At 44.1% G+C, this 25,093-nt stretch overlaps 3 protein-coding genes across 4 annotated transcripts in view; all 3 read right to left on the bottom strand.

Annotated features, from left to right (window-relative positions):
- Nucleotides 1-9,917, bottom strand: part of rnf213b (ring finger protein 213b) — a 29,501-nt gene extending 19,584 nt beyond the window's left edge. Inside the window, exons 1-25 of one of the 2 annotated variants that reach the window (XM_046376968.1) lie at nucleotides 9,781-9,917; nucleotides 9,289-9,400; nucleotides 8,506-9,209; nucleotides 8,263-8,418; nucleotides 7,867-8,036; nucleotides 7,493-7,776; nucleotides 7,158-7,405; nucleotides 6,660-6,866; nucleotides 6,376-6,589; nucleotides 6,243-6,298; nucleotides 6,001-6,166; nucleotides 5,766-5,915; nucleotides 5,511-5,609; nucleotides 5,289-5,417; nucleotides 4,952-5,117; nucleotides 4,671-4,838; nucleotides 4,420-4,569; nucleotides 3,703-4,334; nucleotides 3,264-3,423; nucleotides 2,957-3,174; nucleotides 2,726-2,869; nucleotides 2,483-2,635; nucleotides 852-2,136; nucleotides 493-677; nucleotides 246-398 (exon numbers count right to left, since the gene is read on the bottom strand). In XM_046376968.1, coding sequence (XP_046232924.1) covers nucleotides 246-398; nucleotides 493-677; nucleotides 852-2,136; nucleotides 2,483-2,635; nucleotides 2,726-2,869; nucleotides 2,957-3,174; nucleotides 3,264-3,423; nucleotides 3,703-4,334; nucleotides 4,420-4,569; nucleotides 4,671-4,838; nucleotides 4,952-5,117; nucleotides 5,289-5,417; nucleotides 5,511-5,609; nucleotides 5,766-5,915; nucleotides 6,001-6,166; nucleotides 6,243-6,298; nucleotides 6,376-6,589; nucleotides 6,660-6,866; nucleotides 7,158-7,405; nucleotides 7,493-7,776; nucleotides 7,867-8,036; nucleotides 8,263-8,418; nucleotides 8,506-9,209; nucleotides 9,289-9,381 — 6,090 coding nt within the window. In that variant the 5' untranslated portion in view covers nucleotides 9,382-9,400; nucleotides 9,781-9,917. Of the gene's footprint in view, nucleotides 1-245; nucleotides 399-492; nucleotides 678-851; nucleotides 2,137-2,482; nucleotides 2,636-2,725; nucleotides 2,870-2,956; nucleotides 3,175-3,263; nucleotides 3,424-3,702; nucleotides 4,335-4,419; nucleotides 4,570-4,670; nucleotides 4,839-4,951; nucleotides 5,118-5,288; nucleotides 5,418-5,510; nucleotides 5,610-5,765; nucleotides 5,916-6,000; nucleotides 6,167-6,242; nucleotides 6,299-6,375; nucleotides 6,590-6,659; nucleotides 6,867-7,157; nucleotides 7,406-7,492; nucleotides 7,777-7,866; nucleotides 8,037-8,262; nucleotides 8,419-8,505; nucleotides 9,210-9,288; nucleotides 9,452-9,780 lie in introns of both variants that reach the window. The other variant, XM_046376967.1, reaches the window with a different exon arrangement.
- A 918-nt stretch (nucleotides 9,918-10,835) lies between these two features.
- LOC124052565 lies at nucleotides 10,836-13,241 on the bottom strand. Its single transcript, XM_046376976.1, has 4 exons — nucleotides 12,853-13,241; nucleotides 12,632-12,747; nucleotides 11,640-11,769; nucleotides 10,836-11,522 (listed from the first exon to the last, which is right to left on the bottom strand). Exons 1-4 carry the CDS (start codon nucleotides 12,945-12,947, stop codon nucleotides 11,237-11,239), a joined length of 627 nt encoding a protein of 208 aa, XP_046232932.1. The 5' UTR covers nucleotides 12,948-13,241; the 3' UTR covers nucleotides 10,836-11,236.
- A 2,543-nt stretch (nucleotides 13,242-15,784) lies between these two features.
- Nucleotides 15,785-24,533, bottom strand: nploc4 (NPL4 homolog, ubiquitin recognition factor). The gene is made up of 17 exons (XM_046376972.1): nucleotides 24,349-24,533; nucleotides 23,567-23,647; nucleotides 22,080-22,189; nucleotides 21,535-21,771; nucleotides 21,410-21,458; nucleotides 21,196-21,290; nucleotides 20,993-21,116; nucleotides 20,245-20,424; nucleotides 19,982-20,068; nucleotides 19,438-19,509; nucleotides 19,221-19,347; nucleotides 18,366-18,526; nucleotides 18,116-18,187; nucleotides 17,911-18,003; nucleotides 17,481-17,597; nucleotides 17,043-17,145; nucleotides 15,785-16,789 (listed from the first exon to the last, which is right to left on the bottom strand). The coding sequence occupies exons 1-17, from the start codon at nucleotides 24,361-24,363 to the stop codon at nucleotides 16,629-16,631; spliced, it is 1,884 nt and encodes a 627-aa protein (XP_046232928.1). The 5' UTR covers nucleotides 24,364-24,533; the 3' UTR covers nucleotides 15,785-16,628.
- Nucleotides 24,534-25,093: the final 560 nt, after the last annotated feature.

Below are 25,093 nucleotides of genomic sequence, written 5' to 3'. Positions count from 1 at the left end.
TTACAAATGCATGCTCACTAACGTACACTGCACTTCTGGCAGACTTCTTCCACTTAAAGGGCTGACAGGTAAGATACAGAAAAGATGAGAATATGCTGTTATCCAAATCTGTGACTTCACTGAGGTAAAAAGTTATAAGTTGTGAGTCTGTTTAATAAGTGAAAATACATCTAGCAATATGTCATTTTCTGACAGTCAACATGCACATTCAAAAATAAGTCAGAATGTAGAAAACACATTGCTACCTGCTTTGGCTGGTTTTGAGGAGATGTGTATGTTCTTAGGACCTCAACAGTGATCAGTTGAGCTACATTCCTTCTCCACAGCATGCCATGACTGTCACTCAGACAGCCCAGGATTAACAGATGGAACAGGAGCTCCTCCAGACCTGAACGAACCTGGCATGTGATAAAAGTGAAAAAGAAGACAGACTCTTAAGTACATTGAACAACAAAACAAGTTGTTTGCACAGATAAACGCTTGCATACTTACTCCAGCAGTGTCAATGTGTAGAAGAACAGGGTCCTGCTCTCGCAAGGGAGCCAGTTTCTCTGACAAACCCTTTATCAAAGAGTCTATATCAGTACATGGCTCAATCAGTCTGATCCTAATGTGTTCTGCTCTGGGAGATTTCTGCTGGAACTTCTCGAACAATCGATCCACATAAAGGGATTTTCCTATTGTCAAAAAGAGATGTATGTAAAGAAAAATATTGTATCAATTAATTTAAATATTGTAACTGGAAGCCTCTGTGTGTAAAATGCTGATGTGATTTTCTATAATTGCATACACACAAAACACAACACAGTTTTCACATAACAAAGAAACCCTCTTCTTGCCACAGGACTTACCAACTGCAGGGCGTACAGATGACACCATCCAGACTGAGAGGCGATCTGGAGAAACCAGTGTGGCAGGGTTTTGTGACAGCATGTTCTGTGTGAAGTGGTGATGTAGATATTTCTTGGCAGTCTTTTCTGTTAGCCTAACGCCAGCCTGTACTTTGTTGTTGCTGAAGAAAGACGGCACATATCTGTGCTGATGCACAACTGGACTGACTATTATGAAACGATAATGCGGGTTAGCACTTCTCTCAAGATCTTTAAAGAGCTCCTCCAAGGCCACACTAACATCATACCCCAGCAGTCCTGGATTGACAAGAGAGTAAATCTTCTGCCAGTTTCTTCCAGAGCCTTGGCCAAGAGCTCGGCGGAGAAAGATCTCCACCTCCTCTTCTGTGGTTTCCTCTCTGCAGACTAGAACCTCATCAGTAGATGGCAGAGGCTGCTCTGGACTCTGCATGTAAAGTGACAGGATGGTGGTAAAAACTTCTTCATTGTGACAAAGAACAAGATTGGGCTTTCCCTCCTGGAAAAGCGGTGGAAGGTTCCTTATTACGTGTTGCTGGTTCATTTCAGAGAGACATGAAAGGAAGTGTGCCAAAGACGAAATGTCCAAGGACTCACTGAGGTACTGGGGCATGTCCTCCTTGAATTTACGCCAGAGGTTTTCAAGATTGTCCTCATCGTGCTTCCTGATGCCCACAAAATCACATTTCATGACCTCATCATCTTCATCCTCTGAAGAAAACTGCATCAAATCATGAACTTCTTCCATGTCCACCTCAGTGTGTCCTGATGAATCTGGTGATTCACAATCTTCATTGCCAGACTCAGCATCGTCCAAGTCGTGCATTGAGGTCATTCTTGCTGCCTTAGCGTAAGCATCTCTGACATCAGTTAGAGTGCACTGAGGCTTTATGGGAAAAAGTAAATGCCACATCTGTGGAGGAACTGATGCCTGTCGCTGACACACTTTGTGAATCCAGTGACACAGGTATACCATCTGCTCTGAGGTGTAGTGGTTCAGCAGGCTGAAGTTAGCGCGCATCCCACTGATGAGGGAATACCATTCATTTTTGCAGGTATCCATAGACTGAGCCAGCTTTTGCAGCAGTTTAATCACCTCACCATGGTACACCATCTCTTTGTTCATCAGGGATAAGAAGGTAACTTTGATGCACGGTTGCTGTTGTGGGCAGCATTGGATCTCAGCATGCCATTCCCTGAAGAGCATGTTGCCAGAGGTTACCATCTGAAGAAGGATAGTGGCAAGTCTCTGAACTCCTTCGAACACCTACAGTACATGTGGACAGGAACATCGGGATTTATAGAGTTAATCTCAACAGACTGATTAGACCCACATACAACTTAATGCTGAAATCCTTACCTTCCTGGGTTGAAGCTGAACAAATGTACTATAATAATAATGGATCAAGTGATTACATGTAGAAGTTTAAAATCATCTGACACATAACAACAGTTCTATCAAGCTGGCTTGAAAGCTTTCTGCATAGAACAGCATAAGAACACTCTACATGCTCTGTCCTTTTTGCAGTAGCACAAACATCACCTAAATTGCCTCTTCACTCTGTGCATTGTACACATTCAGATTTAAAACTGTCTTTTACAAACGCCCTGACCTCTGTGAACCTGTTGACTTGCTCTCTGCCATGCTCCCCTTTGGAGGACATGAGCATGAGTTTGTTCTGTAGCTCCAGAAGGTCTTCAAGCTTGTAGCTCTTCTCCTCTCTGCTCCTTTTCACCGTGACATGTACCATGTTCTGTAGACATCTCTGCAAACAAATGAAAATCATACATATCCTACATCTTAATATCTCTGACTTATCTTTGACATATCTTTTAATGGATGACAGTCCACTTACCTTGTCTGTCTTGTCATCAGACCATCCTATGTGATAAACTCCGTGAGCATTAATAGAAGAAGCCAGGGAGAGAGAGGATTGCTCCACAGAGCCATGAGTCTCCTTCAGTGCTTTCAGCCAGCTCAGCAATCGAGTCGACTCTCTCTGGAAAACAAACCCAGTGGCGTCACTGTCACTTTTCAGCACTAAAAGGGTTTTATGTTTTGCCTACGAACAAGGGAGAAGTAATACCAGTTTAGCTGGCAGCTTCTTGTCTCTGTCTTGGGTGTCCCACACCTGCTGGGCACATTTCATGAACTCCTTAAAACCAGCTTGAGGGGACAGGGAGTAGAGCAGAGGGGCGTAGCCCATCACTGCATCATGGAAACAGGCCACCTGGTCGATCTCTGTGTCATTCTCTCCAGCTGATATGGAAGCCAGTTCAACATAGACCTTCACATCGCTCATGTCTGTTGAGGGGACACAAAAGTGAGCAGGTGAGTTGTCTGCAAAACTAAAGACAATCTGTTTTTTCATGAAGCTGTGGAAGACCCTTTACTTTTAAGGTTCTCTTTGACCCAGGAGACCAGAGTTTGGCTTTCTAGAAAGTCTTCCAGACAGGCAGTGTGCTGCTTGGTGACTGTGGCGAGCTGCTGTTTGGCATGTAAAAGCTCATTACTGAGGGACCCCAAGGCCCTCTTCTTAAAGGCGTCTTCATCCTGTTAAAGAGCCACACAGAATTCAAAAATTGTTCATTTTCTTAAAAGGAAGAATACATTTAACAGAAGATAGTGTGACTGTGTCTGCTAAACTGATTTAAACAGTCAATAGTTACACCGCTGTGTATAATCTGAAGTGTCTTTTACCTCTTTATCTCTTATCCTGAATAAGAATTGTAAACAAAACAGGACTAACAAGAGTATGTTTTCTTTCGGTGAGCCTAATGTGTTTTGTAAAAACTATAAGTAAAATGCAACATCACATCAAAAGACTGTTACCAGCTGGCTGAGAGTTTCGATTTCTGTGAATTTCCCAGAAAGCTTCAGTTTTTCAGAGATCCTCAGCATGGCACTGGCTGCAGCCGCTGCCTCATGGAGCTGTCTGTACTCCTGGACTTGTTCAAGTCTCAGGTCCACCCAGGTCTCCCCATGTTTGGACCCTCCTAACTTAGCAAGAGCCTCTGACATCAGAGTCAGCTCCTTCTGCATCACTTTGCCATCTCCCTGGTCGCCAGATGTCATCAACACCTGATCGAGCTGCTCAAAAGTGATGTCTGCTTTTGCGATGCCAACACCGAGCTGGAGGAACTCAGCCAGCAGTGGCTCCCAGATGTTTTCGCAGACCTGTGTTAGAGTGACTGAAACAGGAGCTGAGCAGGTTTGCCTTGTTGATGCCAAAGATGCAGCTCCCTTCACCCAGAAGGACAGAACCAGGTTACTGTGATGCAGGTGGTGCATCTCACTGGCCATTTTCAAGACGTTCACACTGGTGTTACACCAGAAGATCTGGGGAGGGCCCCTTTTCCCCAGATTCCCCTCAGAATCAAAGGACTGGATCAGGACCAGTTTGTTGAGGTTCACATTTGTCAGGTCTGCACTGTGTTGCACCTCGAGAGTCGCCATCTCAGGAACTGTTTAAATAAGACCAGGTTACTAAAGAAAATTACATATTTAAACAAGTTGTGGGGTATGCAGTTATTTTCTAGTTAAACTTACCCGTGATGCTTTCTGTAACCTTTGCTATCATCTTTATCAGTGTGTCCATGTGCTGTTTCCGCAGTATGAAAGAGTTCAAATCCTTCTCTCTCTGGGCCAAAACAACCTCTGCATCAACAGAAACTACCTCAGATTTGGTGTTTTTCTTGTCTGTTGAAAACATAATGCAGTTATAACCAATGAACACGGTCCAATCAGGTGAAATTTAACGCTGTAACCATGGGAGATTTTTATCGTGTAAAGGTTCGTACACTGCTGGTAAAGTCTCTTAAACTGTTCTTTATGTTTCATGCAGGTCTGTAGGTGTCCCAGGGGGATGTGTCCCAGAAGCAGAGACTCCACCAGCGAGTGCAGCGCAGTCAGAGAGCTGTGGACAATGTGTCCTGCTGTGTCGTCCACATGGATCGACTTCCAGTCACCTGAGACAAAACAACGACCGTTTGTACAGCACTGACTAAATAACCTTCAGCTTTAAGAAAAAATATTTGCAAATAAAAATGAATGGAATGAATGAATGAATGAAACAAAGTACCTTGAGACAGGAGGTGGTTCATGGCAGACTGTGGGTCGAGCAGCTGGGCTACAGGGTCGTCTCTGAATCGCGCAGCTGACGCGACCACAACAGCAGACGTGACAACATCAGGGAGGTCCTTCACCCTCGAGCTGAGACTCCGCATCAGGTCTCCCTCCAGCCCTCTCTGAAAACATGAACACATCATCAGTCACCATATTTTTGGAGAATCAACACAGTATCACAAAAGAAGTTCATCAGTCAAGGTGTGATACAAAAATGTAAACCAAAGTAGATTCCCATCCTGGCAGCAGCTGTAGAGAATGAAGACAGAAGTTCCTCTGGTCACAGAACACACCTGGCAGATTGTCTTGACAGCAGCCTGACACAGCTCATCAAAACAGGTCTGCACCACATCATGGCTCCTCCTTATAGCTGCCAATGATGTCTCAAGGCAGCAGACCGCAATTCTGTCCTCCTCACTTGCCTGCAAAGAAACCAGGTGAAAAGCATGTATCTGCTGTCTCTAACACTAGACGAATCACGTCCGTTTTACACTGACCAATAAGAATCCACTAACCTGGGAAATCCTCTTCATCAGGTCTTTTCTCAGGCTCATCCTCCAGCAGGATGAAACTTCTTCAAGCGAGCACTCCACCTTCAGCAGGGCATCCCACAGCTGGGAATTCACATCAGATATCAGTTTACGAGGCATTATAACATGTAACACCTTGTTTACCTTCGTCTTTCATTGCTCGAGCTGAACAACACAAGAGAGGGAACTGAATAATAAGCTGACATAAGCTTGTGGTAAATATTCTGCTGAAGTGTGTACCTCAATTTCCTTTGGGTAGGTGAGTGATTTTGATGCTGTCACAATGGGTTTGTGCAGCAGTTTATCTCTCCACTCACTGATTCGCTGCTGCACGTCCTGAAACTCATCCAAGACGTTTTTCTTCAAGGTCTCATACTCGTCTCCTGAAGACTGAAAACCAGAAAAAGGAATACAGTGAATTAAAGTTACTGTTCCGTAACGAGGCAGTCAGAGCACATAATCAGCAAATCATTACCTCTTCCTTCAGTTTAGCAAGCAAAATCTCTGTCATGGTCACCACCAGCTGGTAGGACAGGACTGCGGCCTGGTAGTCTGGGACGAGTCGCACAATCGCACACGTCTTCCTCGCCACACTGATGCTGCTCATGAGGGCTGACTTGGTGTTTCCAGATCCAATCATTCTACAGATGCAAAGCAAAAGTTACAGGAAGCAGAACACCACAGCTCATCAGTGGATCTTATTTCAGATGTCCTCACCTGTCCCTGTCTTTGGCGACCTTCAGCAGTATATGGGTCAAGGTTTTCTGGGTATGCTGCATGCAGAAAGATAAAGATGATCACAAAGGGTAATTTCAAATGTTAAATATTGCCATTAGTAGATTTTTTCCACCTTCACGTTCTCCTGTGCTCTGTTGTTGTCCCGTTCCTCTCCACATCTTTGCAGTCTGTATAACAGACTCTGGATCAGGTGTTCTGCAGGTATTCCTGTCAGGCCTGAAAATTCAGGAAGATCCTCAAATGCAACCAGAGACAACCAGCTCATCAAGAGCAGTGGCTTCTCTTCAGCCATGGACAAGCGACTCTCGATCAAAGTCAACATTATCCTGTGAAGAAGGAAAATGTTAAATTTGGTCACCGTGTGAGGAGAACAAGGTTGCTTTGAGACAAACTCACTTCCTTTTGTCAGGGTGGTGCTGAATATTCTCCCTGAAGCTGCAGAAATGGACATTTTCAAGTCCGGACCAGTTCTCCTCCTCCACAGCTGGACCCACTTTGGTGGCGTGAGCTCCTGGTTGTCTGAGTCTGAAGAGAAGAGGAAGGAGCAGGACGAGCTCCGACACCTTCTGCCGCACACAGAGGTTTATCAGAGCCAGCACGACACTGGCAGGAGGAAACACACATACATCAGTACCTCAGACGAATACTCCTGTCTCGGCTATAAAAACTTCTACTACTCAGCAACTTTCAGTGTGCTGTGTTGTGTTATTAACTAAAATGTAGCACATCAGCAGCTAACTACACCCAACTATCACCACTATGAGGGACTGTACAGGCTAACACATCTGATGGCTCTCTACGTAGGTCATGTGATCCCTGAGGAAGACCATGAAATGCAGTTGAAAGCTTTTGGAAAACCCACAAAGAGAACCTTGAGGTTTTCGCTGAACTCACTGCTGCGAATGCTCGAAAACACTGTGCAACCCGTCCAGGTTCTTCTTGTCCATTGCAGTCTCTGAGGACACCAGGAGACACAGCTCAGCCCAGCTTTTCACTCCGAGGTTGATGTTATACCATCTGGTCACCACGAAAACAGACAGGCCCAGAAGAAGAGGACTGGTGCTCCTCAAACTGCCGGGGAATTTCTCCTTTGGCTCTCCTTTTAAGATGCAAACTAAATTCTCTGAAATGAGCTCTGATGTCTGCAGATAAAAAGCACATGTTGTTACTGTCAGAATAATGTGACACATCGCGAATGCTCTGAATTCTGCTCTTTTTGTTGCACCAACCGTGACCACGGGAGGTCTTGAGTCGTCTGGGAATATCACCCTTGCATGTGCTGGGCCGACACTCGTCACGAAATGCTTCAAGTTGTCACGCAAGCTCTGCGTGCTCTGTTTGTCTGATGGCGACCATTTCTGGAAGATTCTGCTCAGCAGCAGTCTCGCTGAGGCCTGCCAGGCTTCTGATAGCTCTACACCTTTTGATCTGCTCCAGCCAATCAAGTGAAGGCCACTTTGGAAAAAGCCCTGACTCTCCTGACGAGCGATGAAGCCTTCGTAAAGGTGCAGCTCTAGAAGAAACACACATAATCAGTCTGTCAGAGGCACAAACCCACAGCACCACGCTGACATGCTGAACCTGAATGGTTTGCTTGCCTCACCTTTAATGTTTGAGTCCAGGGGAATTCGGACACACCTTCTGGCAACTTCTATGATCTGCTTCTGTCGTTGCTTTACACCGTACTGATAAAACAACAAGACGCCTCCCTCCAGATGGCTTTCTGCAATGGGAAGGTTGGCTTCTACCAGATATCCACCTTGTTTTTGACCACTAAACATAAAATATGGTTGTTTGTGATGATGATACTTTCACTGAAGCTGAAAATATAACTGAACTCTGAAAATATGAGGAAAGTGGTATGACTTTTATAGTTTCACATGTGTACTTCAGCACATTGAAGGGATTGTAGTCCTTTCTTGTACAGATTCAGGACAAAGTGCAGAGTCACTGCAGCGAAATGTACCGTATATGAAAGCTTATAAACATTTATACTCACACAAAATACGTCACTTTCAGGGGAAAACACTGATTTCCACAGAACAACACAAGTGTGTCATGCACTTCGTTGAATCTGAACTTTCTGTCCAACACAGCATAGATGTGAAAGGTGAACATGGGAGCAGCAGGTGGAGGTCTGATGGGGCTCCGATCGCTGTGGAGACAAAAAGAAAAACAAGTTTATGATCACATGTTCAACCACAGTATGTGGTGTAGCTGTCAATGTGGAGTTTACTCTCACCGCGTGCTTTGGGACGGTTTCAGGCTTTTATCTGCTGCTTTGGCTTCCTTAGTGGCCTGTTGCTCACTGCTGCCCCCTTCAGACACAGCTTTGGCGTAAGACTTTGGTTTGGCACCTTTTTCAGCTTGGGACTCGGTTAGGTCAGCCGGTCCTGCAGGCGGATTCCCCTCCTCAGACTTTGCGTCTTTCTCAGGGTTTTGCTCTTTGGCTGGTGATGCTTGGTGACTGTCTGGCTTTTCATTTGGCCTCGATCGAGTCTGAACAGTGTTGTCGTGAGGTGTGTGCTCACCTTGTTTTAGCCCTGACTCAGCAGCATTGGTGCCGTCTTGTGTTGGCACAGGGAAGTCCGTCTGTGTTTCCTGGTTGCTCTGACGAACAACCGGAGTTTGTGTGAATTTGTTTCTGCTTTTACATTTTAATGTTTGAGTCCCAGCTTGCACCACTTTAGCATCTTTGTGTCGCAGGTCTCCACTTTTTTGCACAGTTTGCAACTTGTCTTCCACTTCTGGATGTGTGTCAGGTCGTGTTTCTACAGGCACACTCTCCTGAGTTTGGGTGCCTGTAGTCTCCACAACTTCTGTCTTGGATTCTTCACTTTTATCGTCTCCTTTTACATTTAAGCTGCTGTTTTTTCTTCTTTTATTTCTCTTTTTCCTTCTCTCTCTGTCTTGAGCTTTCCTGCTGAGACCTGCTCGTCCTCGGTCCTGGAATACACATTGACCTTATCACATATCTGGTTTTATATTAAACCCCTGATATCTGCGCTCACGATTATATGTCTACCTTATTTCCTTTGCAGGATCTTTTGGTTGGAACATCCTCCTTTCTCGCCTGTGACCCAGAGGGGCTGTGGAGGCCTCCTGCTCCCTGCTCCATCTGCCCCCCTCTTATCTGTCTTTGAGTATAAAAAGTCCCACACAATCACATCCCACATGTGTGAGATGTCCTGTTAAGTTGGATTAAAGGCAGGAAACAAGTGAGAAATGCTGCCACATCTGGTTTCATCCTCCTGAGGGAATTTGTGCACATAATAAGAATATCCTGCCCCAGGAATCACTTTGTCGATTAACTTTCAGAAAACAATCAAAAGTGAGTGCAGTGAGACGTCTTAAAATTGCTTGTTCACAACACTTCAAGTTCGAGTTTAAGAGTTCAAAACAAATCCTGTAAAAATGAAATTCAAATCCTTTAAACGGTGGCAGGCTGACGGTGCAGCTCAGCCGTGCTGATCTCTACTGAACGGAAACATTTAGGTTTTATGGTTTGTTTACGTACCTTTTCAGCTGGGAGCTCAGGCGATCAGACCGTCAGATCAGAACTACCGCAGTGCCGATGAGACCTGCTGAGACCTCCTGTAAGGGACCGTCCGGCAGTTCGTCAGCCGCCCCACAGCTGGCGCTTGTCTCCCAACACGAGCTCCAGGCTTTCTATCTGAACTACGTGGGCAAACACACTCGGCTCAGTAGTCGTCTTTAAGGCGGTTCAGGTCAGATAATAAACGGCGTAAAAGTTTTCTACGTCTTGATTTAGCAGCTCGTTTCTCGACTGTCCCTAAGCCGCAGCAAGTCCTTTCAGTTTCATTTCTGTCCGAGTCTCACCAAACAAGAAACTCAGCCTGTTCAGTTTGTGCAGAACGGAAACTCAGAGCGGCTCTCAGGCGGGTTTCATCACAACACTTTGGTGTGATTGTGTGTTTCTTAACAGTGTTGAGTACAATTACTCTTACCAAAGTACAAGCTGAGGTCCTACATTAACACACTGAAAATACTCCACCACAAGTAAAAGTCCTGCGTTACTGAATTTAAAGTATAAAACTAGCCTGTTATCAACAAAAGGTACGTAAGGTAAAATGCTACGAGTCGAATTCATGTTTGACTTTGTGTATTGTGTGTTTTGTCTCTTTTCCTGGCATATGAATTTCACTGAAAATCTGAGTGTAGAAAGTCTGTAACTTTCTGTAACAGTAAGAACAACACTGAACAGCGAGGAGGCAACCAGGTGAACCGGTGAACAGGAGACCCACGGGCCGTTTCAGCACATGCGCATTATGTGTGTATGTCAGCGTTTTATTGTTTAAATCTGGCAGTTATTGTCAACGTCACAATGTGCAACAGACCGGACTTTAATGTTAGTTCAGCAGGGATGCACAGTAATATCATCAGCTGATGATGTGTTGATATCATTGACTCTAAAATAAAATATCAGCCTCTGGTACTAAGAAGAATAATCAAAGTTTTATAGCTTAAGTATAACAGCAGCCTCCCAAAACCCCAAATTTCACAATTCATATTTTCTCGTCTATGAACTAAACACATAAGGATCGACATCTTCCTGATGGTGTGGAGCCACCTAGTGGCAGAGTAGAGTATAGCTGTATACTGTTGAGTACATGAGATCAGGCAAAGGTGTGCACTGTTTCTCCTGATATGCGGGTGAGCAGAAGGAGTCCAGTGAGAAAAGTTACAGTCAGCTTCAGCACAACGATGACATATTTTAATATTTATTATTCTACTGGTTCTCACTTGTTTTCAGACTGCTTGTCATGTCGACTGCTCTGCAGGTACGGCTGCAGTTACCCAGCATGAGAGGCCTTCCAAACAGCTTCTACTTTGGTAAATCATGGAGGTGGTGATGGACAGAAAAACAATTCGTGAACTGAACTCAGTTGAGACCACAGTAAGATTTAAACAGGAATATGATGCTGTGGCTCACAGTTCGTCCAGTCCATGTTTCAGTCCTGTGGACCTGCAGGTTTCTTGATCCTCCGCACTACAATCCTGCTTCTCTTTCTTTGCTGTCGAGCTCCAGGATCAGTGGCCGTGGTCTCGGTCTCCCCTCCTGGCAGCAACCCCAGGGGTCGGGGTTCACCTCGGAGCGGGACAGGCTTCCTTCCTGATCGCATGTTGTCCACGAAGGCCTCGACTCCGTCAAACTTGGCCGTGAGCTCAGCGAGGCGCTCCTTCAGGGCGTTGAACTCCTTGTAGAGATCTCCCAGGGCGTCTGACAGCGGCTGGATCCTGAGACCAAAGACAATTTACCCCTCTCAGTAACAGCACATCAGCAATGATGATGATGATGTGAAAACAGGAAAACAGTCTTCATTAAACCAATAAAACCTCCCAGGAGGTCCCCACCTCCCGTAGTCCGGCAGCACGGTGCTGTGGTCATGCAGCAGCAGATCCTTGACCTGCGTCATGATGGCGTATTTCCAGTTGTCTAAAACCAGCGTGAGGTTTGCACAGCCTCTGGTGTTCACCCTCTCTGCTACAGACAAGTAAAACACAGCAGCTCAACAAGGACGTGATGAATCAAACGGCTAACGGACACTGAAGGATCTCCAGTGGAGGAACAAGGTCGCAATATGGAATGAAAGGGGGAAGATGGAGGGATGAAAAGGAGGAGAAAGAAAGAAGCAAAGAAGGAACGCTGGAGTGAAAAACAAAAAGGAAAAAAGTACTTTAAAAAGATATTAGTAACAATACAGAGTTTATACTGAATAATAATATCTACTCTGTAAGTCAGTCAGATTTGATGATTTGCTGGTCAAAGACATCTGGGACAAAACCGGTCTGAATTTAGTTCAAAAGTGAAACATTTTCACATGCAACACAATAATGAGAAACAAGATAAAGAACAAGTTACATTTCAGTTTAAAAGTAAAGATAAAATCACTTTGTTTAAAAAGTAAAACCCACATAAACCTGTTAGCCAGCGGAGGCTACGAGTCCTGTGTGCTGTTCAAACTGCTGGGCAGCTTGTGACTCTCACATGATTCATCATATGAAATCAGAATTTACTGATTATATTTTGTAATATTCATCTGAATCTGCACAGTTATCAAATAAATGTAATAGAGTAGAACTACGAAGTAGCAGTACGTTGTAATACCCAAGTAAATACCAGTAACTTGAAATTGTACATTAAGGTGTGTTTAGGACCTGCCTCACTCTGAAATGCTGTTAGAACAACAAATTTACTCCAGAAATTTCACCTGCAAATCAGTAAAAGTTCTGAGAAATGAATATTTCCCACTGAAATGTGGCTGAGGAAACACAACAAGTGAGGTACCCAAAACTCTAAGTTCTTTAGTACAAGAGAGGGTAAAAGTATTGACTGTACTGCTCACCTTCATTCCTGTACTCCCACTCTGCTCTCGGGGTTGTTTTCAGTTTCTGAGCAGCACTCAGAGTCACTGATAAGATGAACAGAACTCCAGCAGGCTTCATCTGTAACATCCTTAACCTCAAACACACACACACACACACACACACACACAATCCTTTGCTGTGAACTGCACCCAAAATGAAGTATAAAGCCCCAACTCAAGAGTTAAAGTAGGAAACGTACCTGCGGTGACAGTCAAGCAATGTGGTGAGGACAAAAACTGTCTTCATGTGCAGAGGAGGGAGGGTCCCGAGCTCCCACTCCCATCTGAGCATCATATATCAGGATTTCACTTCAAAGTCAAGCCCTGCCGAGGGCCGACCTGCAGTTGCTGTTTTCCATCAAGGTCTTCCTTAATTCCCAGCTGGCAGTTTATAACCAACATTTAACGAGACAGAACGAGCAAAGAAAATGAAAATGCATATGAAGTGCAGACGATGTTAACAATGTTGAACTACATGGACACTTGCACTTAAGCATATTTTGACTGAAGTGGACGGGATGGCGAAAACCAGGGAGATGTCAATGAGTATCAGCCTCAAAAATTTGATATTGGACAGGTGGTAACTGTCATGTTGAGAAGGGCCCTCGCCAAACTCCTCAAAACACACTTTTGTCTGAAATACCACTGAAGTTTTCCCCTTTTGAAAACTATGAATACTATGAAACTATGAATTGTTAATGAAAAACAGCTCTAAAACAAGTGTCCAAATACTTTTGGTCATATAGTCCAGCAGTGGTTAGAACTAAAATAGAGAATTCTATAATTTTTAAGTTGTCCGTGCTCATTGTAAATAAATGTACAACAAATGAGAACTCAAAATGATTTGAATATCTGAACCACTGACATGTAAAGATGGACGACTGGGCTCCACTTCCTCCCACCACACAAGTCAGTGGGAGGAAGTGGAGTGACGTGTACTGTGAGTGTCAGCGTCCCATCTGCTAACATGGACGGGGAGGAGTTTCTGTACTGCAGCCAGCCACCAGGGGGCGTCCAGATGTTTTGGCTTCACTTCTGAGAAGCTCTCGTGTCATCAGTCAGGACCTTTCTGATTTAATCTAAGCAGACAGTCATCAAACAAAGACATCAACATCTGCAACAGAAATTCTTTGGTTTTTTTGTTTGTTTTTTATTTTGTTTTGTTTCAAATCCAGATCAACAGCATACAACTTTCAGGGCCCTCAGTCAGTTCAGTGGAAAGTGAGGGCCGGCTGTAACTCCAAGAGCATGCTTGCTCAGCAAACGGCCCTTGGATCAATACAAAAGGAAAAGGTCACTGCCGTCCCTTAGCATGACATCAGATAAATCGCTCTTGAGGATCCACACGAGGGTCGGGTTGGGGGGGGGAAGTGATATCACCAGGCAAAAAGAAAACAAAAAATTATTTTTTTTTTCAAGCATTTTTAAATTCATCTACAACTAAAAATATATTCTCACTTCATGAATGGAATTACAGTCAAGCTCTTAGGAAGAAGCACACGTCTCATAAATAGCAAATCTGCAGCCCACCACCCGCGACCCGCCCTCTGAAGAGGCCCGTTTCCCCACGAAAGCAACGGGATTCAGTTTGACCACCAGCTGGAAAACCCTTTTCATGTAACAGTGCACAAATTTAGGATGAAAAAACTAAAAAAAAAAAAAAATAATAACAATAAATCAGGATTAGGAGGAATTGTTAGCTTTTTTGTTAGCATCAGTCACTTCCTTTTGTAACACTCATTTTCAAATTAGTTGAAGCCAATTCCCCAATTTTATATGAAAAATGAATTCAAGTCATGAAAGACCATTTTGGTTGCACACGTCAACTGTGGTGCGTCTGTTAGCTTCAGTGCTGCACTGGCCGTTTCGTACCATGAGTGAGACGCCCTCCATCTGGACTACAGGTGATGGTGTATTTAGCTGAATGGCTGCGTGTTAACACTGTTAGCAGCATGTTGGGTGGAGCAGCTCAGAGTAACATTTTGCTGCCACATGTCGACATGTTAACGACGCGCAACCACAACTGATCCTTCATGACTTCAGTGAAGATTTGGTCCCGTTGTTAGTCACATGGCTGAAACAAACAAAAAAGAGAATTTTAACCAACGACCCCAGTATGTCCATTGCTGACTAATGTGCTAAAGGGTTAATCCACTGAAGTTACTGGAAATAAAATGATTTCCTCATGTAGCACTGCGCTGTCTGTATATGGAGGTTTAGTGTTTTTGTTTGTACAGGTTTAAGATGTTTCTGAGATTAACTGAAAACTACTGACTGTTGAATTTTAAAATCTCGCATTTTAATGCTCTTAGCACCACAAACTGAATTTCATCCACCTCTGCAGAGAAGCATGAACTGTTTGTAAGCCGAATACAACTGGAGGGAAACAAGAAGATGTTTCTCTTTTTAGTGCCATAAGGGGACTTAAGTGCTTTTCACGTTGCTTTGGAGCACAGCTGCTGGAGCAGCAATGATTAGTCGGATTGAAATAAAATCAGCTGCCAAATATTTTGATAATGGAGTAATCATTTCAGTTGTTTTTAAAGCACAAATTTGAAACATTTGCTGGCTTCTTTGTCATCTGTGAAGAGCCTTCAGGTTTTGGACTATTAGTTTGACCAAGGAGGCAATTTGGGCCCTGGGAAACTGTGATGAGAAATCTGTGACATGTTACAGATGAAACAATTAATCAAGAAAATAATCATCAGATTCACTGATAATGAATCGTTAGTTGCAGCCCAACCTGCTACACTGCTGAGAACTGCAGGCCGAGAAAGCAGAAAACATCAGTCTGAACTTGTGTGCTGAACATCTTCCTCGCCTCAAGCAGGAAGAAGCTCAGGCCTTTTGCTTGAAAGCACAGAGAATGTGCAAACACAGACGAGGTTTTCTTAAACACTGCTCGACCTCCAGCACAGACATCAGATGGGACAAGGCATCTTTTACTCCCCTGCTGACCTGCGACCCCTGCAAAGTCTTTTGAAGGCTGAGCGATGGAAAAAACCGAGAGGGGCCCCATCAGCAGAGAAGCACATGGTCTGAAAAGAAGCACAGGTAGGGAGTGACAGAGCACCAGTTGTTTCTAGAAGCACCTCACGGCTAATACAGTGCGAGTCAGTAACGACAATCAGGGCGATGGATGGCGTTTTATCAGAAACAGAATATACAGCTGATAAAATAAGCTACATATTATGCCTTCTTGTCTTCAATCCACCAAATCCAGAGGCTACAACAAACCAGCAAAAAGATCTTTAGGAACCACGAGAAGTTGGTATGACATCAGTCCAGATGCTAGAAATCACCATCAGCACACAAAACGTTGGGCGTGAACAGCTTTTTGTGTATGTCTTTTCAGGGCTTATTTTTAAAGTAATTTAATACTGAAAATATAAACTCTCTACTGAACTGGAATTACTCTACAGCTCTAAAGAGTTTTCAGGTCTGAGCTTTGACCGATGATTGTACTTTAAGGGCCTTGTCAAACAGACCTTTTAACACCTGACTGCGAAGAATCCATGCTGAAGATTCAAATTTTACCGCTACAATCAGATTTAAAAAAAAAAGAAACAAAAAGACTTAAATAACAGTGTCATACACAGCGAGATTTTCCAGAAGACGTTGTGAGAGTGAGAGGGGCACTGATGTGAGAGTCTTTGCTGTCGTCCTGAGTCACAGCAGGATTTATCTGAGGGGCCATTACTCTGTGGGTCGAGGGAAAAGGGCCTCAGCCAAAAGTGCTAAACGAAGCCCGACACTCACGAGAGCTGCCGTGAGGAGGGAGAGAAAAAAACAGTCTGGATTCATTTTATTTACTCTTTAAATCTGATGTAAACGAGTGCATCTCTTTCACACTGTGAGATGAGAGGACAGAGGCGAAAGAAAACCAAAAGGGCATCCAAAATCTCGCAGCTGGTCCTGGTGCAGTGATGTCATTGGCTGGGCGGGATAAGATCAGGGCCATGGGGGGGTGGGGGGTTTAACTACGGGGCAGGCTGCACATTTCACAGTGCTCTGTGCCGGGCTGGTTCATGAAGGTGCAGTGAAGGCAGGACCACATGGCTGAGGAGGAGGCGGGGACTGAGGGGCCACCCATCGCCCCATAACCCAGAGAGCTGGAGGGCTGCCCGCCAACGGTACCTGGAAGGACAGGAAACAGATGACGGGATATGAGCTGGTTTGGTGATGGTGAATTGCTTAAAACACCAACTAAAAACTGCAGCATATTATGCCTTTAAACACATTTCACATCAGTGAAATTATCAAATTACTTTCTGTCAATCAATTTATCAACCAATCATTCCAACTCTAGTGCACAAGACAAACTGAGAGCAGGCAGGCAAAACCGAGTCAGAGTGCGCCATCGTGCCCACTGTGATCAGCTGCGACTTACTGCACAGCTGCTCGATGGTGGCCCACTGCTCCGACTTCTTCCAGGTCTGCGCCAGATCCTCATTAGAAGTCCTCACCGCATCGAGTAGCAAGCCGATGCTGTCCTGCAGAAACAAACACACACTCTGATCCATCCTCGAGACACGGACAGATTGAGGAAACTGACCCCTCGTGGCTCGTGGTTTTCAAAGTCTGGATTTTATCAAAGACAAATCTGATCAAGCAGTTCATTATTATCCCAACACAGAAAAACATTTTTGCTTTGATCGTCATGCTGGGCCACAGGCCAGTTAAAAAAATCTGTCAGCATGAATAAAAGCTCTGAGTGAAAACATCCTCACACCAGTAACCACTTCCAGACTGGAAAATTCTATTCTGCAGCACAGCTGGGAAACAATCGGGAAGCTGGAATAGAGAAAGATTTGAGGAGCTGTCTTACTCTCAGAGGCATGACGTCGTTGGTGACGAGGAAGAGGAGCAGATGGAAGTCTGACACGATGTCCAGGAATGCCGTGGAGGTGCACTGGGACAAATACGTCGCTAAACTGTGGAAATTCTGCAAACAACAAAAAAACAAGACGTCAACGTTCTTCTGACCTCTGGTGGTCATGGAATCCAAAGGTCCCAATAATTCTGTCCGGCACTGACAGTGACTGCTCATGTCGAGGTGAAATACAGGCCGAGGTAAAGGTTCAAGTGGTCTGACGAGCAAAACACCACCACCTTTCTCCAAAACATGAAGTGAACACGTTACTCACAGTAAACAGAACAACTCTGTACTGTAGGAATGGAAGCAGGTATATTTAAGAAGAAACTGTATGAAATCACTTCCCCTTGGAAAAATCAAAGTTTATGTGGAAACTACTTACTTGTGTCTCTCCCAGAATATCACGGTTCTCAATGGGGAAACGTTGTGTGGAGCAGAAGGTGTACTGAGGGTCTTTTGGAAAAGTGGTAGTTATCTGCAGTAAGAAAAAAACACAGGAACATCATACACAAAGGCAGCAGCAGGACAGCGTTTTATTAAGACTTGATGCTGCGTTCAGAAGATCTGTAATGACACGTCTAACTCACATCTATGATGAGGTACTCCACAGGGAGAGGCCGGGCCAGGAACGTGACATCATTTCCAAATTTGTCTTTGTCCTTATGGATGAAAAGAGGAAAAAACAGCAGGATCAGAACCAAACTAAAACCTGGATGAGCCAACTCATTGTAGCTCTGCATGTCATTATTCTGCTCAGTGACTGAAACCTGAAAACCTCTGTATATGATGGATCGCTCCAGTTCAACATGTGTTACTGCGACACGTACGGAGTCTCACCTTATAGAAGACATCAGGTACGTACTGCTCAGGGCTCGACTCCTTAGCGAATCCCAGCTCGGGAGCATCTTTGCAGGGCAGGAGGCACTCGTCTCTCACCAAAGCCATGCACTGATTGGACACCTGATATCCTTCAAAGTGCACCTGGTTATCTGGACCACCTGCATACAGAGGACACAGATGGACAAACATGTCAATGTGACTTTCACAGTACTTCCAGTAACTCTGTTACTTACTTACTCTTACTAAAAGCTTTGTTACTTTATTTTTTAAAAATACTGAGGGGCTGCTTAACTAACAGAGTCCAACCTCTGCTTCTTGTTAAAGAGAACATGTGAGAGTACATCTCCACTTATTAAGCTATTATTATGTCAGCGTGTTATTATGTCCCAAGGCTCTCCAGCTTTACACATGCAAGTCATTTGCAAACAGACGACATCTTTACTCAAGTGAAAGTAAAACAGATGGACTTCGCCCCAGCTGGCGTCAGATGTGTGGCCATGAGCTCAGCTTTGGCCTCCAGTGCCTCATCAAAGTAAGTGACAGGGATGAGGTCGCTGCTTTGTATTGTGCTTATCTGGAACAAATATTATTCAGAGGTCTTATGTGGTTGCCACAGAAGGAAGGGAAAACAGTTGGCCTCCATCCCACAGACCAGTCAGAGCCTCAGAGCATGTGGCTTGGACTACACCAGCCTCAAAATGACCACATCTACCACGTACGTACATTAAAGGGATAAAAGTAATAAAACAGACAATGCTTAGACACACTTCACAGAAATTCATGGTGTAATTTTCACCTCTCACCAGGAAGTTTCTCAGCTCTACTGGCTCTCTGTACAGTCTGAAAACACACCTGTTGCCACCACGGTCACAAATTTAGAGCCAAAATGTCCGTCTCGAGAGAGTCTGCAGGGGTTTGAGTGAAGGTTCTGGAAGTATCCCGCTGTGATGCACTCCTCTGCGCTCAGGTAGTACGAGTCCTAACAGAAGTGAGGACAATGAGAAATCTTGGCTGAAAGCAGCAGGTTAAAATGATGAAGAGGTCATGTGCGCGTGAGCTGCGTCCTCACCTTGTTCCTCGTGTAGCGGACAGTGCCTATCCTCGTATCCTCAGAGACCAGGTCAGTGAAGATCCAGCCCACCTGGGGAACCAGACATTCTGTTTATCAGTCTGCAACTATTTTGATTATCAATATGTTGTTTAAATCATTTTCAAAGCATTTTACTGAACTGCTGCTTCTAACTTAATTTCACTGGCTTTGTACCTGTACCCCACACAATGAAAACAAAGCTTAATATATTTTAAAACGGCCAAACAAATGATACTGGCAGCAAGTGATAGACTTGTGCAATAAACAAATTTAAACCTGGTTCATCAAGGGAAACAAGTTTGTCATGTTTAACAGGCCAATGTGAAGCAGTTTGTTTTGATAAAAAGCTCAGTTTGATGAACAGAAATCGACTCAGGAGCCAAACGCTTTAATGACGAGACTGCAGGAACACCTTGACAAAGAAGCACGGATTCACTTTACAAAACTTGTTGCGCTGCTGCATACACTTTGTGTGAAACTAAGTGGGAGTGTCACCCAGAGCAAGCAAGACATGAAGGCCAACCTTGCAGAGGCCCAGTTTAGCAGCAATTTCGTCCACAGCTGCAGCTTTAGGATCGTCCATCAGTTCCAGGCTGTTCTGAGTGGCATTCTGAAACACAAGAGTCTCGATTAAATTAAAACAAAGAGCTACTATAAAGTTAATGGGCAGCATGACTCACTGATAGACAGACAAATTACAGTGTAGTAAACACACTGTAGCAAGGAAATCGATCAAACATGTTTGCTGGAGCAGCTGCAGCAGGCACTTCAGAAGGACTTGCTCACCTGCGGCGGCTCGTAGATGGCAGCCACCTCAGCTCTGATGCCCAGCGGGATGTCTTTGTGCTCAGTGAACCTGCCATACAAGTATCCCATCCTCTGACTGCCCGTCTTCCTCCAGAAGTCCAGGAAGCGGTCAGCAATGGTGTGGTTCTCAAACATGATGTTGTCCACGTGTCTGTATTTCTAAGAGAAGAACGAGTGTTTTCAGACACAAGTTGAGGTTTGTCAAAAGGTTGGCAGCTCGATCCTCTGCTTGTCCTGTCTGGGGGATTATTCCTTGTATGGTAGCTCACTACCATCGGTGTGTGTGGGGTGTGTGTGTGACTGAAAGGCAGACAGTAAAGAGCTTTGGATTAAAGTCCTTGATAAACAGAGCAATTCCAATCATTTGGTAGGGAGAAAAATTAGTGTTTTCACACACGCACACAAACCTTTGATCAATTGTACAACACATATTCACACCAGTACTGTTGGCCAGTGGTTTGAAAGCAATGAAGACCAGTAACACACACCAGGTGAACGTCTACAAGACAACTGTGCCTCATTCAAACATTTCCTTTGGTTTTAACCCTCCACAGTAACTAAAGAAAACAACATTGCTGTTAGCTATTGTCGCCTGCTGAATAATTACAAACTCACAGGAATATTTAACATAATCCTGCACCAGAAACCCAGACTCCTGGCTGATTCTTGTTTGTAATTATGGTCATCACCTGCAACACTGCACCCTGAAAGCATACAGGCCACATACCTGTCTGCTGAGCGTGATGGCACTCGGCTGGCACTTGGTGCAGATCCCGTCCGGCCAGGGAGGGTGGCCCTCACAGCCCGACTTGATCTTACAGCTTATGTTCTCCAGAGCTGCAAACTTCCCTCTGCAGGACATCAAAAGAGTGTGAGAATGTGACCAGAAATAGTGGATTTCCAGCTGAAAAACCAAAAACAACTTCTCACTTATCAGCTCCACCGGTCAGCTTGCGAAGGTACGCGTGGAATGACATGTGCTTCACTGGTGGGTCAAGGTGATTCAGGTAGTCTTCATCAAAAGGCTGACAAAAATAAAAGAAGCCAAAGTTTCAATAAGTAATGGATACACGTGTCCAACAGTAGTGGTGCAAACATCACAGCTTCCCTAGTTTAAAGGAAAAGCAAGAATGAACTCTTTTACCTCTAATGGTACACAGTGCACACATTTTCCAAGGGCACCATGGCGACATCTGTGTCAAGAGAAGAGTCATCACATAGCTGATATTTGTATTTAATTTGGATGTTTGCAGTAGGTCTGTTTCTTACAGCTGAGGATCTTTGTTCCTGTAGATCTTGCCGTCTTGCTTGGCCAGATACTGATCGATCTCATCCTCCTGGACCTGGGGTGCTGAGAGGGACCGCGGAATCATAGAGGACGAAGAAGAGGACGACGAAGATGAGATGGATGGTAGTGATGAAGACGAGTGTGGGGTGGCTGTGTCCATCACCTCCCCAGAGGAGGAAGAAGATCCAGAAGGGAACAGAAACAGCATGTCGCCATGCCTGCAAGGGAGATCAGACAAAACATGGACATGTGACTGCTACTGAACTGATTAAATTATACAAAATTAAACATGTTTACATCAAGTCTGCTTTCTCTGAAAAACACACGTTTTCTTTTGGCTCTTTTTGTGAACTACACCAAGTAACTCCAAAATGCTCTAACAGCCACACTTAATCTCAATATTTAAGTAAATTTTTCAAGTTACTACGGGCTTGTTTTTTCAAGGGCTCACGGAGCACAACTTGAATGAGGGCTGAGTTGTAAAATCCAGATGTAACAGAACTCAACGTCGTTTGCTTTTACTCACTTGATCTTAAGCAGGCTCAGAGTTTTGTTCTGGGAAAGGATCTCTCCGGTCTTGTTGCGGTTCAGGTAAACAGAAAAGCCATTGGAATTGAACCCAAACTCTTTGGCTACCTGAGACAGAAATAATGCAGAGTGGTGATCAGAATTAACTATCAACACCATGAAATGCTTCTGCTGTTGAGATGATCAATGCACACAATGTTTTCAATGTGTCTGAGCTAATCATGTGCATGATGTCTCAGAAGATGAATCCACAGGAAACACTTTAGACCAACGTGTGCCAGTGAAAAGGGTGCATGTGTAAAGGGTAAAGCAGATTAACACAAAGATTCTTAAGGTCATCGCACAGCGAGATAGACTAAGCTATTAAGAGCACTCTGGCCAACAGAGAACCCCACAGCATTTTATCATCACATCACATATCAGACAGACAATCGGTGTGATGCTGGTCACACGCGCGTATTTCATCATTTAATTCAAAAGCCATTAGTGAACTTTTAACATAAGAAAAGAGTGATTATCTTGGAATAAAAGACAGCTCCACTGACCCTGCGACATCAAACTAACAGACCGTCATCAAATATCCAGCAGTGGCTTCACGGTTAGCACTGCATGTTTTTTATTTAAGTCAATGTTGGTAATATTACGATGAGGTTCTCTAAGCATAAAATCATTATCTTTCTAAAGCTACACATAACAAGATGGACAGTATTTCTCTATGCTGGGTGGAACTGTCTACTGTACAAGACAGACTTTGAGCTCCTTTTATTCTGTCTCAGCTGCAGAAACACAACCTGCGGGGTGCAGACTGTCTCTGCCTCGTCTGCATTGTGGTTTTCTATTCCACTCATTGCTGGCTGCAAATCAGCAGGGAGTAAAAAAATACTCTGATTGATCTGCAGGCTCCAAAATCCTGCCTTAACATGGATACATACATTTTTAATGAGCTGCTGCTGCAATGCTCTGCTGCTAACGGCCTGCTGGAATATGATCCTATTTTAGGTTTTTCAAATCCACTGATTGAAAGCCACACATTATTATTTTTGTATGCACTTGAACAGATGTCACATGAGGCAAAACTAAAATAGGTCAGTTTCTGGCAAACATATCCAAATTCGGGTCCAAATGTAAATGTCTATTTATTTTACATTTCCTAAACTGCAACCTGGTAAGCAGCTGTGATGACAAGCGAGCAAAGTAAAGAATCCACTACACCTCCACGGGAACAGCACATGGCTGACCTGCTCTGGTGCTTTCTGCACAGCTTCATACACAAACGAACAATGAGTCACACAGCCAAAGCCCAGGGAAACGCAAGTGTGCTTTGTGACAGCAACGGACTGATCTCTTTGGCACTTGCGTGATAAAAACTCACTTAAGAGTTGTGATGTTTTAACAGTGTTATTACCTATGTTGTTTAAAAAGATAAAGAAATACATGAATTTAACAGTATGACCCATGACTTTAAAAGTGTTTTACACAAGGTACCTTCTTTAAAAAAGCAGCAGCTGTCTCCCTCTTAGTAGAAGGAATTTTCTTCATCCCATCGGGGGATTGTACCCTGATGATCTGAAAAAAGGACATAAAACATAAATGGCTGGGATGGTGAGCTCCATTGTTAGCCACTTGCAGACAAAAATAACGTGGACTTCATACATCTTTAATATGCCTTCCAAACACCTGTCAGTCATAACAGGAGTACTACTCCCCCTTACTCCCCCTCTTTACAGCGGTGTCAGTGGCTTGACAACGATGACAGTGCAGAAAAGTAAGATTAACGTTAGCTTACGAGTGTGTGCATAACAACAAAGAGCTATAGGACTGGGCCATTAAGATACTGATTTTAAACCAAACAACGTCAACCAAAGCGGTCACAGTGTGGGGGCTTATTCACAGTCAACAAACATTACTTTAAGTGAATCGACAACATCTTGGCTTCAATTACATCCATCAAGCACAGTCTAGCTAATGTTTGGCTAATGAAACAAGCCCGCTAAATAACGTTCCAGATATTCTTATCCCCGAATTGGTGCCGCTTATGTATCTTTCTTGTTAGCTATCGATGAGTCTTTTCATTAGGATGCTAGCCAAAAGGCTAAGATTAGCCGGTTAGCCAAACAGGCCTCAGTCACTCTTTGCTAATAGAGAGTAAACGCTAGCTACCAAGCTAATTCTGCTGCCTCATCACTCCGGACTTCGGCTAACAAGCTATCTAACGTTAGCCGAGTCGACCGCTCACTGCCTTCAGGACAACCTGCCGTTATACTTACAATATTATCTGCCATGTTGCTCGGGTGAGCGCCCCCGATAGATATCACTGCGTTGGTAGACAAACACACTGAATACAAAATTCACGTAGTGTTACTGTCCGTCAACGAAACTCCATCACACAACTCAAACACCGGGTGCCGCAGACATTAGTGACCGACCGGTCCCACTGGTCCCACACTGAAGCGACCACGGTCGAAACACGCTTTTTTTAGCCGAGGACGCAACGTTCCGCATTTCACTTCTCTTGTAATGTAGAAAAGACTGCGCAACAAAAGGCCAATAAATTTGTAAAATTCAGAACAGAAACAAGGCTGAATCAAGAGTCCCATATTCACTGCATATCAGTCAGTTTCACGTAATTAAATTCACTTCGAGGTCGTTTCAGCTTGTGCATATTTGTAATTAAGGCTTAACCAAAAAATCACAAACCAAAAGAAACAGAAACGTGGCAGGTACTCCAATAGTACATAACCGACTGCATGCAGCATTTAGGTTTACACTCTGTTTAATAAGACCTCGGAGTGACGGGGTGCATACACAGGGCACACGTACAGTAAGTACAGTATGTTAGCAGGTGAAGGACTGCACTTACTGCTGCTACATGCTTAGCATTAACTTACAGATTTAAGTTAACATAAAGGAAAAAAGTTAGCTCTCTTGCATTCAAACTTTAAAAGATGGAAAGTGTTTGATGCTGTTTACGTTGTAACCAAATTGCACTTCATGTCATGTCATATTGCAGAG

This window comes from Scatophagus argus, chromosome 21 (genome assembly GCF_020382885.2).
Source record: "Scatophagus argus isolate fScaArg1 chromosome 21, fScaArg1.pri, whole genome shotgun sequence".
Taxonomy (NCBI): Eukaryota; Metazoa; Chordata; class Actinopteri; family Scatophagidae; genus Scatophagus; species Scatophagus argus.
The sequence above is the reverse complement of the archived record's forward strand: the minus strand, read 5'-3'. Positions and strand labels throughout refer to the sequence as shown.